The sequence below is a fragment of the Perca flavescens genome, chromosome 9 (assembly GCF_004354835.1).
Source record: "Perca flavescens isolate YP-PL-M2 chromosome 9, PFLA_1.0, whole genome shotgun sequence".
Classification (NCBI taxonomy): domain Eukaryota; kingdom Metazoa; phylum Chordata; class Actinopteri; order Perciformes; family Percidae; genus Perca; species Perca flavescens.
This window is the reverse complement of record NC_041339.1, coordinates 2,614,280-2,631,391: the sequence shown is the minus strand read 5'-3', so window position 1 is coordinate 2,631,391 and position 17,112 is coordinate 2,614,280. Positions and strand designations below refer to the sequence as shown.

At 42.7% G+C, this 17,112-nt stretch overlaps 1 protein-coding gene and 1 long non-coding RNA gene across 6 annotated transcripts in view; one reads left to right on the top strand and one right to left on the bottom strand.

Moving 5' to 3' along the window:
- The window catches only part of LOC114560935 (uncharacterized), a 16,794-nt gene extending 9,828 nt beyond the window's left edge, over window positions 1-6,966 (top strand). Inside the window, exon 4 of the long non-coding RNA XR_003693282.1 lies at window positions 6,893-6,966. This is a non-coding gene — a long non-coding RNA (uncharacterized LOC114560935). The remainder of the gene's footprint in view (window positions 1-6,892) is intronic.
- The window catches only part of slain2 (SLAIN motif family, member 2), a 21,383-nt gene extending 4,279 nt beyond the window's left edge, over window positions 1-17,104 (bottom strand). For 2 of the 5 annotated variants that reach the window (XM_028586556.1, XM_028586558.1), the window contains exons 1-7: window positions 16,392-17,104; window positions 13,055-13,197; window positions 4,710-4,877; window positions 4,450-4,623; window positions 3,767-4,120; window positions 3,506-3,652; window positions 860-946 (exon numbers count right to left, since the gene is read on the bottom strand). In XM_028586556.1, the coding sequence (XP_028442357.1) occupies window positions 860-946; window positions 3,506-3,652; window positions 3,767-4,120; window positions 4,450-4,623; window positions 4,710-4,877; window positions 13,055-13,197; window positions 16,392-16,876 (1,558 nt within the window). In that variant the 5' untranslated portion in view covers window positions 16,877-17,104. The remainder of the gene's footprint in view (window positions 1-859; window positions 947-3,505; window positions 3,653-3,766; window positions 4,121-4,449; window positions 4,624-4,709; window positions 4,878-13,054; window positions 13,198-16,391) is intronic. The other 3 variants (XM_028586559.1, XM_028586560.1, XM_028586557.1) reach the window with 2 other exon arrangements.
- Window positions 17,105-17,112: the final 8 nt, after the last annotated feature.

Here is a 17,112-nt window from a genome sequence, read left to right as displayed (position 1 = left end):
AAGTGTTCCTTCCTTGCAAAACATAATTCCATTAGGCCATCCACTACAGTCATAATACACAGCAAGCGGCGGCGGCAGGGGTGTGATGAGGTTGATCAAACCTTGCAAAGTGAAGCGATGTGGTTCTTTGACAAAAAATTCTGACTTCTTTCTCTGAATATTACCCACCTCGCCCTGGTGGCTCTGTATTATTATTTTTTCAACATGAATGTATAAGGGTGTGCTATTTGCTTATGATGCAAGGAAAACAGGAAGGACAAAAAACTTGGTGTAATTGAATCCATGTTACGATCAAGGCCATCAAGGATGAACACATGAATGACACTTTGACTTTTGATCTGAGTCACAGTAATGGGATTCTAATTGTCAACCATGGACCAGCAACAGCACAGAATCACTGTTTTGGAATTTATGATCAATTTTATATTTAAAGAGACACATGTCAGTACAATCCTCATGTGAATCAGCTCCCCCTTTTAAATTGCAAACGGTTAATCCTTTCAGTATGGCGGTGTACCTGTGGGGGTTATAAACTCAAGCTCGTCTCTGCCAATAACCACCCTGCTCAACCTCTCTTTTCTTTTTTTTCACAAAAAGAAAGCAACAAAAACGGAGGCTAAACCTGCATTCAGAGTTACCTCACAGTCTCAAAAGAGTTTGAAATGACAAGCTGGCACCTAGTACATTAATGCACCTTCCTCAAATCCCTTTAAGCCCCATACAGTACAGCTATTTCATCACTAACCCTCCATGTGCACCAGTAGTCTATACCTTCAGTACACAGACAACTGTAGTATATAATAAATTGTGCATATGGCTGCGTGTGAGAGCAATCTCACAGCCTCCAGCTGGCTGTTACCTCGCAGGGCAGTTGGGCTTTGGAGGTGCTGTTTGGGTTTCGGGGAGGACCGAGAAGGGGCCGAGTATCTCGGGAGTTGATCTGCTGCTGGAAAAACAGGGACATTTCAGACTTCATTCTGCCTGAGATTCACAGTATGACTGGAAAAAGGGGCTTTGAGGCAGTGGTGGCCATAGAAGCCTGAGTTGCAGTTTGAGGCCACTAGGGGGCTCTACAGCCAAACATCCATAGGCAGATTCTTTCAGGTGGAGGAGCAGCAGGCTGTCAGAGCAAAGTGCCACAGACAGAGAAATGGAGGCTGGTTTTGGTTACACATGCTTAACAGTGAAGAGAAGTCAGTGAGGAAGGCAGATATTTAGATGTATCCTATGCCCAGTACAGCCAAAGCTCAGAAAGCTCAAAAACACACAACTATCAGAACAGTAAACCTTTCAACTGTAGAATTACATATTTTTAAAATGAAGTATACAATTAAAGTGTATAACAATTCAGCAGAAAAATATATCTGCTGTAATGTATATAAAAGGTCCAAAGGCTCAGGCCACATGGCCACACCCTGGCCCTCAGAGGGCTGCTTAAAGGAACATGCCGACTTATTGGGAATTTAGCTTATTTACCAGAGTTAGACAAGTCGATACATATCCTTCTCATCTCAGTGCGTGTTGTAATGCTGTCTGACGGCTCCAACGGCATCAGGCCAGCACAGAACATGCAGGTGATTGGTTCCAGCAATCCTCCCGCTCCGAATAAGTGACAAAATAACACCAACATGTTCCTATTTACATGTTGTGATTTATAGAGTCACAGCATTTACAAAAAACAACGTAACATGAGACACAGCCGTCTTCTAACTGTAAACAAACCAGGACCTATATTCTCAGGCGGAAGAATATAGTACTTGGGCTGAGTGATATGCTCGCAGCAAGCCTGTCTGAGAATATAGTTCCCGGTTTGTTTACTGTTAGAAGATGGCTGTGTCTCATGTTACGTTGTTTTTTGTACACGCTGTGACTCTACAAATCACAACATGGAAATAGGAACATGTTGGAGTTATTTTGTCACTTTTGTCACAATTCAGAGCAGTAGGCTAGTTGGAACCAGTTACCTGCAGGATCTGTGCTGGGCTAAGCTAATGCTGGAACCGTCAGACAGCTTTACAGCGCGCACAGAGATGAGAAGGGTATGTATGGACTTGTCTTACTCTGGGGGTTACAGTGAATAAGCTAAATTCCCAATAAGTCGGCGTGTTCCTTTAAGACAGGATAAGACAGGATAAAGGCACGACACATTTAACAAGCTGACACCTGCCCTTTGACCCCTGTCCTCTCTGTCTCTTGTAAAAGAGAGGGATTACTGTTTCTGGATTAGACAACTCCCATTACAGGATTACATCAAATGGATAGTACTAACCCACAGAGGTGGGATTCTAAGCTCTTAAAGAGCATTAAACCCTTAAACAGGAAATGTAAAACTATGTTAGTGTCACTGATACCAGGAGTCGCTCTAGATTCTCAGTGTTGCTGGCTCCATGCTCCAGTTCTGCAGGATGACTGGTGTTTCTTTGAAGTGAAAGTTATGCCAAAGCAATAAGAGGAAGGATGTGTGTGAATAAAAGATATTATGACTGAAAATGATCAAAAACAAAGAGGATCCCAAACACCAAAGCCATGTCACTACAAAGCAGCACAGTCCGTGTATACTGTAGGGGCAGCCAGAGAGATTTAGAGAATTCCCACTCGCACAATGACTAACAAGACATAACGCAGCCCAGTCGTGTTTCCGGATGTTCAGTATACTTGGAGAACAAAACAAATATTAAAATGTCAGCTGACAACACAGTGATGTCAACAATGACAATTTGAGTCTGGTAGCTACTGTAATGGAAAGAATATTAGGCTTGTTCGAGGTGACCCAGGTCTGCGCAGAATCGATCACCGCCCAATGCATGCCGGTTAGATTTGTGTCCGACTTGCTCTGACGTCATGCACACGTGGACAACGATAACCTCACGAGATCAAGGCGGCCGCAGTTGCTTTTCACCGACTGCAAAACCCAGGGTATGCTGGGAAACGCCTGCCTCTCAGCTGATCTAACAGCTGATTGGTTCAGAATCAACTCAATATGATGACATTTTATATAAACTTTTTATTGATTTTGAATTGGAGAGATTTTAACTGCTATTTGTCTGATTTAAAGGCTTATTCTGTACAGAACACGTGTTGTGTGGCTGATAGTGACGTTTAGAAGTCAGAGAGACTAAATCTGTTCAGATTACAGATCATCTACAGTGTAAATCAGCAACAGATCGCATGTAGAGCATTTTAACAGCTACTCTGTCATAATAACGACTGGAGACTTGTGTACTGATAACATTTTATTAAATTGGAATCTGACCTAACTGTGTGAGTGTTTCTGTGACTTCCTGTTCAGCCTGAAGGCTGCTGGAATCGGCTGGAAACTGTCCGACTTGAGTGTATTTTTGTCACCGCCCCTGGCTGCTGCCGCCTGCTCTTGTCCACTTTACAGGCGAGGCGCAGTTCATCTCGAACGAGCCTAATGATTCATTGACAACTTTGGAGTCCCCCGGTAAAATGGATTCAAATACAAGTATGACATGTTTAAGTATGCGTCTGTTACAATACTCACTGGCAGACTGGCTCTGGTGTCGAGGAGAGCCTCCGTTCTGCACTTGCAGGTTGGACTCGCAGCTGCGGCTGTTCTTGACGGGCTCTGGACCCTGGGCCGTCGCCGCTGAGGAGCGCGTGAGGTTGGGAAGACTACGACGCAGCTTTTCTACAACAGCAACAAACAGTAGAGAGTTAGCTCAGGCAGAATGACGGCGTCCAGAATCAAAACGATGACCCGCTGATGTCCAACACGGCGTCCGTCTCTGCTGTCTCTGCTTACCTTCGTTCTTCACCACATTGGTCTGCAGGTCGTGCCCGTGGCCCTGCAGCGAGTGGCGAGGCTGCTGAAGGCGGCTGATGATGGGCTGAGGCGAGCCGCGGCTGTGGCTGTAGTCAATCGAGCGGGCGGGGGAGCGAGAGCGGGGAGAATTCCTGGGGGAGGCGCGGGGAGAGTGTCGAGGGGAGGGGCTGAAGCGGCTGGAGGGCAGGTGGAAGGCCGGGTGCACCGCCTCCTCCTCGTCCTCCAGACTGTGTGTATCTAACTCCTGGTCGCTGAAGGTGCTGCGCCGCAGTGAGTGGCAGGACGAACCTGAGCTCCGCCTGGATGCTGTTGCGGCGTAATCTTGTCTCAAACCTGACAAACAGGGATACACTCACAGTTACAACACACTTCAGAAATCAGAATCAGAAAAGGTTTTATTGCCACAATAAGTACACTTTTATGTGGAATTTGCCTTGGTGAAAGGTGCATAAATGAACATACAGATATATTAAACATTAATATGAAATAAACAAATACAGAAAAACAAACGTATACATACAAAATAATTGTTGCATAAGAAAGGCTGAATGGGTTGAGTGCAAAATTTGCAAAGAATATATATAGTATGTACAATGGGCAGAAAAAAGCTGTTTGGTCACAGAAAACTGAACAATACTACTGGAGATGGCAAAGGTACATACTCTCTTCCTGCATGCGTGCCAGTATCTGGACATCCGTGACATCATTGAGTTTGTAGGTATTTGAGGAGCCCACTGAGTCCTCGTCCATTTCGGAGGTGCTCAGCTCGCTGTCCACTGATGACTGCGGGCTCACCGCCGGAGGATTCCTCTCTGCCGCTGTGTTTCGCTGGTGTGCTGCCAAGGAAATCATTCGTGAACACTTAAGTGACAACAACAACAGATATTCTGGAATTGTTAGTGAACTATAGAGAGACCCATACCTGCATTCCCAAGCATTAGCTGCTGTCTGACAGTAGGCATTTTGCTGGGGGTTGAGGAGGGGGAGTTGAAGCCACTGCTGTAAGGGCTGTTGGCTGCGTTTGTGCTATACGGGCTTCCATAACCCTGCTGGTTGTAGGGGCTTCCATACAGGCTCCTGCGCTTGTTGGCTGCAGAGTCCAGAACAAAACCAAAATATCAGTCAGTCCACATAACATTAGAAACTCAGGAAAAATCAAAACACATTACAGATTTGGTAATAAAAAGTTTCTTTTATTCCTTCAAAAGAAAGCTAAGTTTTGAGGCAGCTTATTCTACAGTTTTGGGGCCTGCACTGCAAATACTCAACCACTGTTTGACATTACTTGCATTAGAACAGACAAAAGAACATTATAGTCTAAAGATCCACAACTTTGTACAAAGAGAGTTAGAAGAGGACTAAAATAAGCCAGGCATTTGCTTTGTTTGAATAGAAAATATGACAAAGAAATGTGAGCAGTGGACTGTATTACATTGCAAACTCTTAAAAGGTCCCATGGCATGAAAATGTCACTTTGAGGTTTTTAACATTAATATGTGTTCCCACAGCCTACCTATGGTCCCCCAGTGGCTAGAAATGGTGATAGGTGTAAACTGAGCCCTGGGTATCCTGCTTTGCCTTTGAGAAAATGAAAGCTCAGATGGGCCAATCAGGAATCTTCTCCTTATGAGCTCATAAGGGGAAAGGTTACCTCCCCTTTCTCTGCTTTGCCCGCCCAGAGAATTTGGCCCACCCATGAGAAAGAGAGAGACATCATGGCTTTCAAACGAGCAAAGTGGCAGTTGGTCAAGGCCACCCCCCCTCACCTCCTCAATAGCTACAGACACAAAAATGGCACATCCTAAGGAAAGCGCATTGTGGGACTGGCTCTAGTGGCTGTAATTCTGCACCAAGGCTGAATTTCGGGAAAGAGACTTCAGATACAGTATTAGGGGACCACTAAGGTCTATATAAAAGAGACTTCAGATACAGTATTAGGGGACCACTAAGGCTTATATAAAAGAGACTTCAGATACAGTATTAGGGGACCACTAAGGTCTATATAAAAGAGACTTCAGATACAGTATTAGGGGACCACTAAGGCTTATATAAAAGAGACTTCAGATACAGTATTAGGGGACCACTAAGGCTTATATAAAAGAGACTTCAGATACAGTATTAGGGGACCACTAAGGTCTATATAAAAGCATCCAAAGAGCACCAGGTCATGGGACCTTTAATATAATCAGTGGTTGTCTATTCCGTTGCACCACTATTGAGTCATTGCATATTAGTCTGAAATGTCACATCATTTCTTTATTTATGCCTCTACTTTATCACAGATCAGTGTAATTGCTGTCAAAACACAATCTAGTATTATGATCCTTCCACAGATGGATTCAGTCATGCAGAAGGATCTTTGAAAATGTAGTGCTTGCTTGTGAAGATCGATGTGACGCCAGAGATTCATTTTTTCTTGTCCAGTTATAACTATAGTAATGACGACCATCAGTTATACCCTTAAAAATAACCACAACTTATCTTTCCATTTCTTACTCAACCACGAATAATAATAGCAATGACTGATTAGTGGAATAAACAACTAAAGAATATGCAGCCTGAAAGATGTCAGTGGTAGCAGATTGGTGAATTATGGAGTTCAAGATGCTGCACTTGTGGGAAGGAAACCACCTACTTAAAACTTAACATTCATTGTTTGGCATGGCCAGTATGTTAACATACTATATCTATACAGTGTAACCCGACCAAGCCCGTTGCCTATCCCAGTGTTTGACGACAACGCCAGCAGTGTCTGCTCATAGCCAGCACTTTTATGAAAGCTCTACAGTGTGCTGGCAGTCTGGTCAAGTCTCTTAAACCGAGTTCTGAGTGTGGGCCTGATAGAGTTTCTGCATCATCAGCCGGGAGACACGCGTAACAATACATGGCATTCAATAAACTCGCACAGAGCACAATGCAATTCTCTGTGAAATGCAGCAGAGCAGCAGTCAAAGGCTCCAGTCTACAGAGTCCATAGTCTCAGTCATCAGACTCTGGACAGGCTGCTGCTCACTGGTATGGTTTGGTGGTTTGAATGGTTAATGTCTAAAAGTCCACTTGTTTATCTCTCTCTCTCTCTCTCTCTCTCTCTCTGTGTTTACACAGCTGGGTGGTGACGGGAAGGGAGCCTTTTAATATCAGCTGCCTCCTCTTTTCCAGTCGCTCCTTCCACCCCCCCCATGCTCTGCACTCTGTCCTCCTGCATTATTTAGGAAATACCATCATGTCCACTCCGCTGCCATCCACGGATCATGGACTGAGGAATGTCAACAACACTGTAACATGTACTGTAGGTCTGTGACACTGTGCACTTTGAAACAATGGATGCTTTGCTTTCCATTTGAGAAGACTCAGGTCAACCGGTTAAAAACGGTTCACCTGGTGAAACTAACCCCCAATGTCAAGAGTCAAGATTAAAATGTGTCCGTCAAGCTCCACTGTGTGCTCTTGTGACCAAAGAATATGCTATGACATTTATGTGAGAACATGAACATGGACATCGCTTGTGTCTGTGCACTCTGCCATAGAAAAGTCAAACTTGCTATGATTAGGAAAATTCTCCCCTTGACATAACACAGACTATACCGGCTGGGTCTCTAAGCTACAAAGCTGTAAAGGGGGGCTAAAGTCCATATGAACCCAGCTAGGGTGTGTTAAACAATTTGGAGGTTATTAGTTGACAACGTGCTCTATCACAACAACCCTAGCAGCACATTGTCACTAGAAAAAGAAACCAAGACCAATCTAAAGGGATCTGCAGCACAGGGACCAACCAAAATAGACTGTCCTCAAATCCTCATGTCCTTAAACGAGAAGTCAGAAGTAGAGAAGAAGTGCTGTTTCTAACCAATGTGACTGATGCTGTTTCCATTTACTGTTATATGTAATTGTATTAGAGGACTTTCCATCTTGGCTTTTCAACTGTGGAAAGAAAAAAAAAGTTCTGGAGGGCTTAAATGATGAGAATGAAATGGAAGACAACTCTTGGCATTAAGGCCCACTTGAAATAAAAAAATGAAGAAAAAAAAAAGAATGGCTTAAAGCAGCTGCAGAGAGCTTCGAGGATATCACAAGAAAGGAGCAAACAGAAACGCTTTTGTAAATAGGAGAGATAAATACCACAAAAGGGATAGAACTGGCACAGACATGAAGAAGGAACTAACTGTACAGCACGAGTTTGAAGGAAAGTCAAAGCTTTTATGAGCAGGAGTAGGATAGGTCACCTATGGGACTGTTGCTGGGCCCTCCTGGCTCTTGGATGTGTACTGGATCAGCAGTGCAGGACAGCTGTCAAAGCAGCAGTGTGGAAAAACTGTTTCATTGTTCAGCAGGGCACGTGTTTTGACTTCTTATCAGGATTGTCTAAAATGAAAGTAGTGCTGTCTGACTAGTGCAGTCAACTCAGCCATCTCCTCCCTGTTTAGTTATATAACTGAGGCATGTCATCTGGGGATATGATTTAAACAGGGTGTGCGCAGACAAGGCTTGGACTATTGACACAATAAAACTAAAATGTGTTTAAAAATACAGGAATGCCTTGTATGAGTGTGCACTTGCTGTATAAAATGATAAGATTGATAAGGATGTCATCACTTGGACTCTAATCTGACACAAGCAAATTTTTTTTTTTCTTTGCAATTCCTTTGACACAAACTCAACCAACACCATGGCAACAGCGTTTCCATGCTCCGGTTAGAGACGGGGTGTGAAGGAGAGTAGCCGGGAGCCATGAGGGTGTGACTGTGGTGAGTCTCTTTCGCTCACAGACACACAATTATCCCAGTATGTAGAGCTGAGATTTGCTGAAGTCTTTTTGAGTGAAAAAAAAGGGTCCACATTTTTCAGAAATCTACTAATGCTTAATTGATAAAAAAAAGGATCACTTATTTCTATCAGAAATAAACCACCATGTACACAAATGTACACAATGTACAAAATAAGAGGAAAAATTATAAATAAAACAAAACACACACACAAAACCAAACCGGCATCTTCTCCAGGGTTAGGCATAGCTGTCCATTAGTTACTACTACATCAACCTCTAAGTTACAGTTACAGATAGCCAAGCACTAAAAGAGCCCCATGTAAACGTATATTGATCAAGCTTGTTCAATAGACAGTATGTCACCCTCTCACAAGCAGCCTATTGAGCAATTGTTCAATTATTTGATTAAAATGTTTTGTCCAGTGAATCACAAGACTCCACAGAAAATATTCGTTGTTGTATCTATTTGCAAGCCTTTATGGAAGTGGTGACAACAACAGGGCCAACCGAGGATAGACGTGAAGCGAGTGGGGAGATATTGGGAGGGATATTTTCAGGACCAAGGAGGCTGACGTTATCCTCCTACCACACCTACAGTGATGACATCATAAATAAACCTTGCCTGAGCCCCACTCAAGTGGCCAGTTATCTGTAGTGTTAGTCAGCTGCGAGACCAATATTGTGCTTTGTTCATTAAGGGTCCTCTCAGGCTAAATTTACACACAAGTTCTGTAGCCTAATTTTGAGGGTTTTGCCTGTTTTTATTATTATGTTATTAGAAATAAGCCCAATCTATAATCACAGAAACAGCTCATAGTGGTCATAATACAGGGAAAAGAGAAATAAATTATTGTCGGGAAAATATGCGATAACGTTGTTGAATATCGGGATAACAATATAGTTTGCGATTAATGAACAGATATTAAAGTGTACTCAGTTCTGCTGCATTTAATATTCTGCTAAAATACAACAAATTGCTTGTTGAATTTAAAAAACATGAAAGGAAATCATTTCCCGGCATTATTTTATTGAACATTGAATTTAATATAAAAGGCACCATCTCAATGTTATGTCATCTCAATTGATAATAAGCACATACTAACATTTCTAAGAAAATCTGATGTGAAATATTTTAAAGGAAGATTATAGTTTTGTTTTTACCTAACCACTCAGTTAAACGTGAATAACATACTGGACTGCGAGTAGTATTAAACTCCAGTCACAAGCTTCTCCAACCTTTCAGCTCCAACCGGGCATACAGCTCAGGACACGGTTCTCTCTACATTAGATTGGTGGAGTACTTTTCATTTGTCAAGTTAATTCACACAGAAGTATACAAAAAATAGGCTTTACCATGTGGTTATTTCATATAGACTATTTATTAAAGCTTTGGTGTGTAACTTTTTATATTACTGAACGTCTGTTACATTCAAATTACAAGAAAACATTCTATATCACGTTATATATTGTTATCGAGATATGAAATGACCTATATTGGGACAGAAGATTTGGGCCACATTGTCGAAACACTGCAGCCTTTCACGCCTCAAGTAATTCTTTGAGGATTTTGATTGAAGTTGCATTGCAGATTTCTTTATCATCAATTAAGAAGGTAGCCCAAAACAACTCTTATACCAGACTCCGTGTGCCCTTTCCCTGTTTACATGTTCATAAGCATATCTGATCTATGAAACACATGAGCTTCAAATACCTGTGCAATTTGGATCCACAAAAGGCCCAGTCATTTCATTTAGCAGCTGCTGTAAACAAATCTCCTTGTATGAGGAGGTGGTTGTGTGCCCAGGTGCTGTCCAGACTCTTGCACAACGGCGCTGAGAACATCCCCCCCCCCAGTGAACAACCGTCAGCGGCCTATTGCTCAACATGATCTAACTGTCACATGGGCATACCACTGTCAAAATGGAAATGACCCCTCTCAGTTTAGCTGCGAGGATTTGAGGCCTGTCTTTCTCACTGAGGGACTAACTATAATTAGTGGCAGTCGAGAGCTCAGAAAACAGAAACCGACCTAGCGGACAGGACTTAACATAAGGTACACCTGGGTGATGTACTGTAGATGAACTCACTATAATAATGTTTTGTTCATGTGTGATTTCTACGTTATACAATATAGTATACAAACAATTTTGAATTCTCAGTGTAGAGTGTGAAGGACAAGGAAAATGAATTAAAAACCCTAACACTACCAATCTCCACTGAAAGTGTTTTTAGAAGTGTTTTTGATAAACAGATACACTACCAACTTCCATTTTGATACAGTATCAATTTACACTGGCACATCTCACAGAGATCCCCCGCTTTTCTTAACGCTTCAAGTCTATTTTTGTCCCGTTTAGTGAAGCTAAATCTGCATAGACAGCTGTTTAAATCACACAAATATCCCACTGTGTATGTGCTTTGAACATATGAACCGTCTCTGCATTGCTTGATCAAGATTCCCAGTCTGTCTGGGAGTTTGCCTGCTTCACTCCAGATGCCATTTAGACAATTATGGGACTGTCAGTGAGTTGAGGCTAAGGCTGGGCGATAGGGAGAAAATCAAATATGATATTTTTGACCAAATGCCTCGATATCGATACCGCAACGATATTTTAGTGTTGACTATTGGTGCTTTCACAAAATATTTACACAATGAGATTTTAGATAATCATCAGTAATGTGGATGTAATGACTAAGTGGGTAAATACAAATAATAGAACAGTTACAACAGTCTCAGAAAATGACATCACTTACTGTAATGCAGCCTTTAAAACCAGGAAAAGACAACACTTATGTCATATTACAATATCCAAAATCTAAGACGATATCTAGTCTCATATCACGAAATCGATATAATATTGATATATTGCCCAGCTCTAGTTGAGGCCTTCCAGTATACCACTAGTTGACATTCATTCTAGTGCCTTATTATTGCTGGTACTCCATTCTTATGTACACTGAAATTATGAGGAGGAAGTGATGCACTTGAAAGAGGAAAGATTTTGACAGATGTAAATATGAATAATATATAAATAGCCTACATGCCCTAAGCACCTAGGTGCGATCATATGGGAGAAAACGAGAAATGTTTTGCCTACCCCAGAGTCTATATCCTTGACGTTCCACTTCCGGGATTGCTCTGTGATTGGTTTAAAGAAATGCCATTAAAGCATAGCAGGTTTTCCTCCCATCCCCGAATGCTATGTGGAGTAGCAAGACCCTCCTCCATCGTGGTTTGGAGGAGGGTCTGGCAAAGCGAGACTTTTTAACATGCATTGCTGCAAAGAAGTAACAAAAGGGGGAAAACTAAATCCGCTATCTGCACTCCAGGAGCCTGATTATGTGGATAGCTTTGAGTGTCTGACAATCATTTGCTGCAAACACACACACACACACACACACACACACACACACACACACACACACACACACACACACACACACACACACACACACACACACACACACACACACACACACACACACACACACACACACACACACACACACACACACACACACACACACACACACACAAAGCTTTCAGTAACTTGTAACCTCAACTCCCCAAGTCAATGTGCCGTTGATTCAATTCTCAAATGATGTCACCTTATCTGCATCTGCCAGGTTGTAAAACTACAGCCTCCGCCATCCAATGACTGACCATACGGGTACATCCGATTGGTTCCATCTTGCCTTTAGAATAAAGGAAACTTATCTACACAAGTTAACGTGTATGACGAATGATCAGCCGTCTGTGCTTTGTTTGTAATCGTGTGCAGTAGTTGTAACAGTTAAAAATAAATGGGTACAACATGGAGTCATTTATTTTGTGTTTCTTGTGCTTCAAAAATCAATACAAGGAAACAGTAAGATCACGGCAGAGGTTCACTCCCATAACTTAAAGCTCTTAGTAATAATAAGAACCAACCACACTCTAACCTAGCCAGCAAGACGGGCTACTTCTGCATTTATGTAGCTCTACCTTGTTGGATCAATCATTCTGCATTTGTCTGATTAACAACAATCATTTACAAGTATCCATTCAAATAATGCTTACAGAGTATTCACTATCAAACAGCGTGGCACAGCTGTGAAAAACCACTGCTGTTTCATTATACTGGATTTCTGTGTACTGACATGCTCACTGTGCTTCACTTCCCTACACTAATCAGGATTAAGGAACTACGTTGTTTTATTGTAATCACATTGAACTAGAATTACTTTTATGGTACAGATAAAGTGGTCAAATGAGTAATGCTATGCAATTAGAAAAATGGATAGACATACAAACTGACAGCAAGAACCCAACTGACCAACAACACAGAGACAGACAAATGCAGGGAGACTTTCAGCAAAACAACCAAAACAAAGTCTCAGTAAACATCCTCTACTGCTTAAGTCTCAAAAGAGGGATTAATTAAGTGTCATGTTGCTACTGTTTCAACTACTACTGCTGCTAAACTGACACTACATGTTTGATGTTCACTGGCGTTGTTTACCTGACATGGTGAGGTCCAGTCTGTGGATGAGGGAGCGCTTGGCTGATTCCATCTCAGGACTGGGGTTGTCAAGAGCTTGGCGGCACCACACAATAGGACTCAAGGCTTTCTGCAGGGGACTGTTCAGCTTCGCCTCATATAGCCTGGAACAAAAACATGAACAGCATATACAATTGACACTTATAAAAGCAATACAAGCAACTGTTCCACAAACATAAACACTAACGGCGAGCAACACACCTATCTCACCTCAGGTGTGATGTGACCCAGCAGCTCTCAGGGGAAATGAGATTGAGGGGATAACAAGTGTTTGAATTCTACAATGGCAATAAGGTGGATAGGCAGAAAGGCATTTATGTGACGTGCTTGCTGACACTGAAAATGACTATTTGTTTTAATTCAGATCTATTTCATACATAAATCTTGAAATCTTGGGGTCCATTAATTATTTAAAATGCTGCTAAAACTATGACCAGTTAAAAATATCTGTTAGACTTAGTCAATATAATTCAATTCAATTTGTAGTCAAAATCATAACAAAAGTTATCTCAGCACACTTTACAGATAGAATAAGTCTAGAGCACACTATATAATTTACAGAAACCCAACAATTCCCCCAAGAGCATGCATTTGGTGCCACAGCGCCGAGGAAAATCTTCTTTTTGACAGAAACCTCAGACAGAAGCTGGCTCTTGGTGTGCGGACTCTTAGAGTGAGTCCACATGTTGCATACGCTAACTTAGCACAAACCAGTGGTCTCTACGATATCTTAGCAATGAGGACAATCAGCTCCTGCTGCTGCAGACCATAACTCATGAACCACTGTTACTAGCTGAAATTATTTGGAAAAAGTCATTAGGTTCAGTGCATAGTCGGATATTCAGTATATTTTTTTTTGGATTATGTTTAGGCCTTTATTGACAGGACAGCTGAAGAAATGAAAGGGGAGAGAGAGGGGGAATGACATGCAGCAAAGGGCCGCCGGTCGGAGTCAAACCCGGGGCCGCTGCGTCGAGGAGTAAACCTCTATATATGGGCGCCCGCTCTACCAACTGCGCCCCAGTATATCAGTATTGATTGAAACTGTCAAACCCTCTTGATACTGATGGCAACACGTAAAAGGTATTAAAATACGGCTACAAACTAACTGTCCACTGTCCACTACTTTCCGTTTGTCGCTTATACAAAAAATACAAATGTGCGTTTGTCATTAACAATAGAAAAGATAAAAGGAGAGAAGAGTTCATTCACATTTGGCACAGACCTAACACTTCTTGCTTCATACGTGAACTCCCCGGTCTGAAACAATGACATGTGTCATGTCCACAAGCAGGAGCGGGAGTGTGACAAACAGCTATTGATAGGCAGAGCACTGCAGGAGCAGGCAGCACTGAAAGTAGTCTGATCATGTCAAAAGGCTTAGTAGCTGCTGGCACAGGCACAGCACACAGTGGAGCAAACAATGTAAAACAATGTTACTTTAAGGAAACATGCATACTGATTAGCAGCATCCCCCCCCCTTTTTATACCTACATGTTATATTCCAGTGGGTCAGTATCAGCATTAGACCCCTGTTCCCATTTGTCGATACAATCTGCCTGTTAGGGATATGCTTTTAGAAACCAGGGTTTTACCTACCAATACAAGGCTAAGGTGCAGCACCCAAGCTGTTTTGGACACCACCCAAGCTGAATGAATCTAAAATCAATGTGAGCATTAAAACTAACTACTGACTTTTCTCAGATCAAGGCCTAATCATTGTAGTTGGTCCGGTGGGCTCCTTTAGCAATTTGTGTCTTCTAGCTTTTTGAGTGTTATTTATTTATTTATTAATTATCTGCCCTAGCTTTTCCAACGTTTTAGACACAGATATGGTAATCATAATGGTCCAAAATTATGTGATTTGAAATACGTAACATTTTCTTGAGGGACGACAACTAAACCCCCTGACAAATACATCCACCTAAGTCTTCCACAAACCTTTTTTTTCACCAGCACACCAACTTGGACACAGATGATATATCACTAAGTGCTGACTGCCAGAGCTTTTTCACTGCTGTCAGCTGCTGTGAGCTGGCTTTCAACCAAATATGATCTACCTTTGTAATAGCCTTAGTAACTGTCTTGTAGCTGCATCACGAGTAAAGCCCTTATTTTGCTTTTTGTAGTGTCTTATCATAGAAGACGCCAATCAAACAAACTCTTCCTAACAAGATGGATAACAAGGACTATGTTCTGAGGACAGCCCATCATTAGCAGCAGATGCCTTACATATAACTACTTCATGTCTATCTCAACAATCCTTCTGTTAACACGTCTACCAAGTCTGCATGCCTGACATCAGCTGTGTAACTGTCTCTTCAAGAGAGGCACGATTTAAACAGCAGCACAAATCCAATCATACTCTGGAGTCTTAAAGATTAAACTTTTAATGTGTATCTAGGCAAAGCCACCTAAACCTAAGTACCATAAATGCTAAGCGCTGGAGGAAACGCAATGTATTGGGAGAGGATTAAGAATAGGAGTATGGATGTGGACTGATAACAGCAGACCAACATGATGTCACCTTTGTCCACAAGACACTGCACACAGCCCTGTTAGATTATCAGTAGGCATTGTTTGTAATCCCTGTAAACACAATGCTCACGATCAGCGTTACGACACTGACTCAGCATTTATTCCTACAGGACTACATGACAGTCCTATTTCTCATCTCCTGCCTTCCTCACTTGGTGCTGCAGAGCACTTGTGGCTGTGTGCCAACTGGTGTGGTAACGGGAATTCAGAGGAGGACTATAACCATGGCTACCTCTCCCACATGGCTGCTGCCTGGCAGGAAAACAACTTTCAGTTTCACTGTAAACACTGATCTCCTGCCACCACTGCCATGACAAGCCAGGCCAATCTGCCACATCCCACAAACAACAAAACGGTTTCAACAGATGATCTGGGACTTCAGGGTCCTGAGTCTGACAGCTGTGAGCCTGGGCCTCAGAGGCCGACTGATCAGTCTCAGAAACCAATGCACAAACTGTGAGCAAGGTATGAAGTCATGGATAGAGATTTGGCATTCATTGCATGACAATGCATGTCTATTATGATCATACAGTCCGAGAATGGGCTTGGCATCACCCACGTGACTTGCCAAACAACACCCTTCAGTCAGCGATCCACAATGAGACTCCTTCAGCACAGATGACTTCAAATGTTTATGCCAGACGTTTGTCGTATAGTAGCTAATGTGTAGAGCAGCTGTGCCCAGGCTGTCACCCAGCACTGAAGACACAGACACGGCTGTAGAGGCAAGATGCATCCCAAAGACAAGCCTGTCACTCACCAGCTGTCCTCGTCTTCGTTTAGACAATCCATGTCTTCGAGATCTAAGATTTCCACTTCATCTAGGATTGATGTTTCCCCTTCGTCTGTAAAACCCCCGATGCTGTCTGAATAAAGTGAGTTCATACTCGACACAGAGGCGGCAGCCGATGCCCCCTCATATTCATACGGCCTCCTGAAACTGATACCGTCGTAAGACAGTCTGGGGCTCAAACCGCGGGTATTCCCCAACAGCCCACCGTAGCCGCCCGTTCCGACGAACCCCACCCCAGTGAAGCCGGCCAGACCGGCTGACATCCCCGCTGTAAGAGACGACTGGTCGTATCCCTCGCTGAGGGGTCTGTGGTTCCCTGACATCGCTCCAGACGAGGACAACATCGTAGACCGACTCCGAAGCTGTTCATTTTGCTGTTCGAGTTTCTTCACCAAGTCCTGGAGCTTACGCACCTCCAAGTCCGCGTTGATGTTGGAGTTGATATCCTCCATAGCGGCTCCTCAGCCCTACGAAAATATGTGGTGGTCGGTGGTATTTTTAGTCGTTTCTCTGCCGACTGTCTCTTTGTTTTTGTTTACTTCACTATTGTCTACGTGTTCAAAGAAGACACTTTGATGTTTAACTGACTTAAAAAGATCAACAACGTCATCTTCTCCGGTTAATCGTGGTTCCGCGCAGGGTCGAGGCCATTTTCATAATACTCGTCACCACCAACTATGTGAAAGAC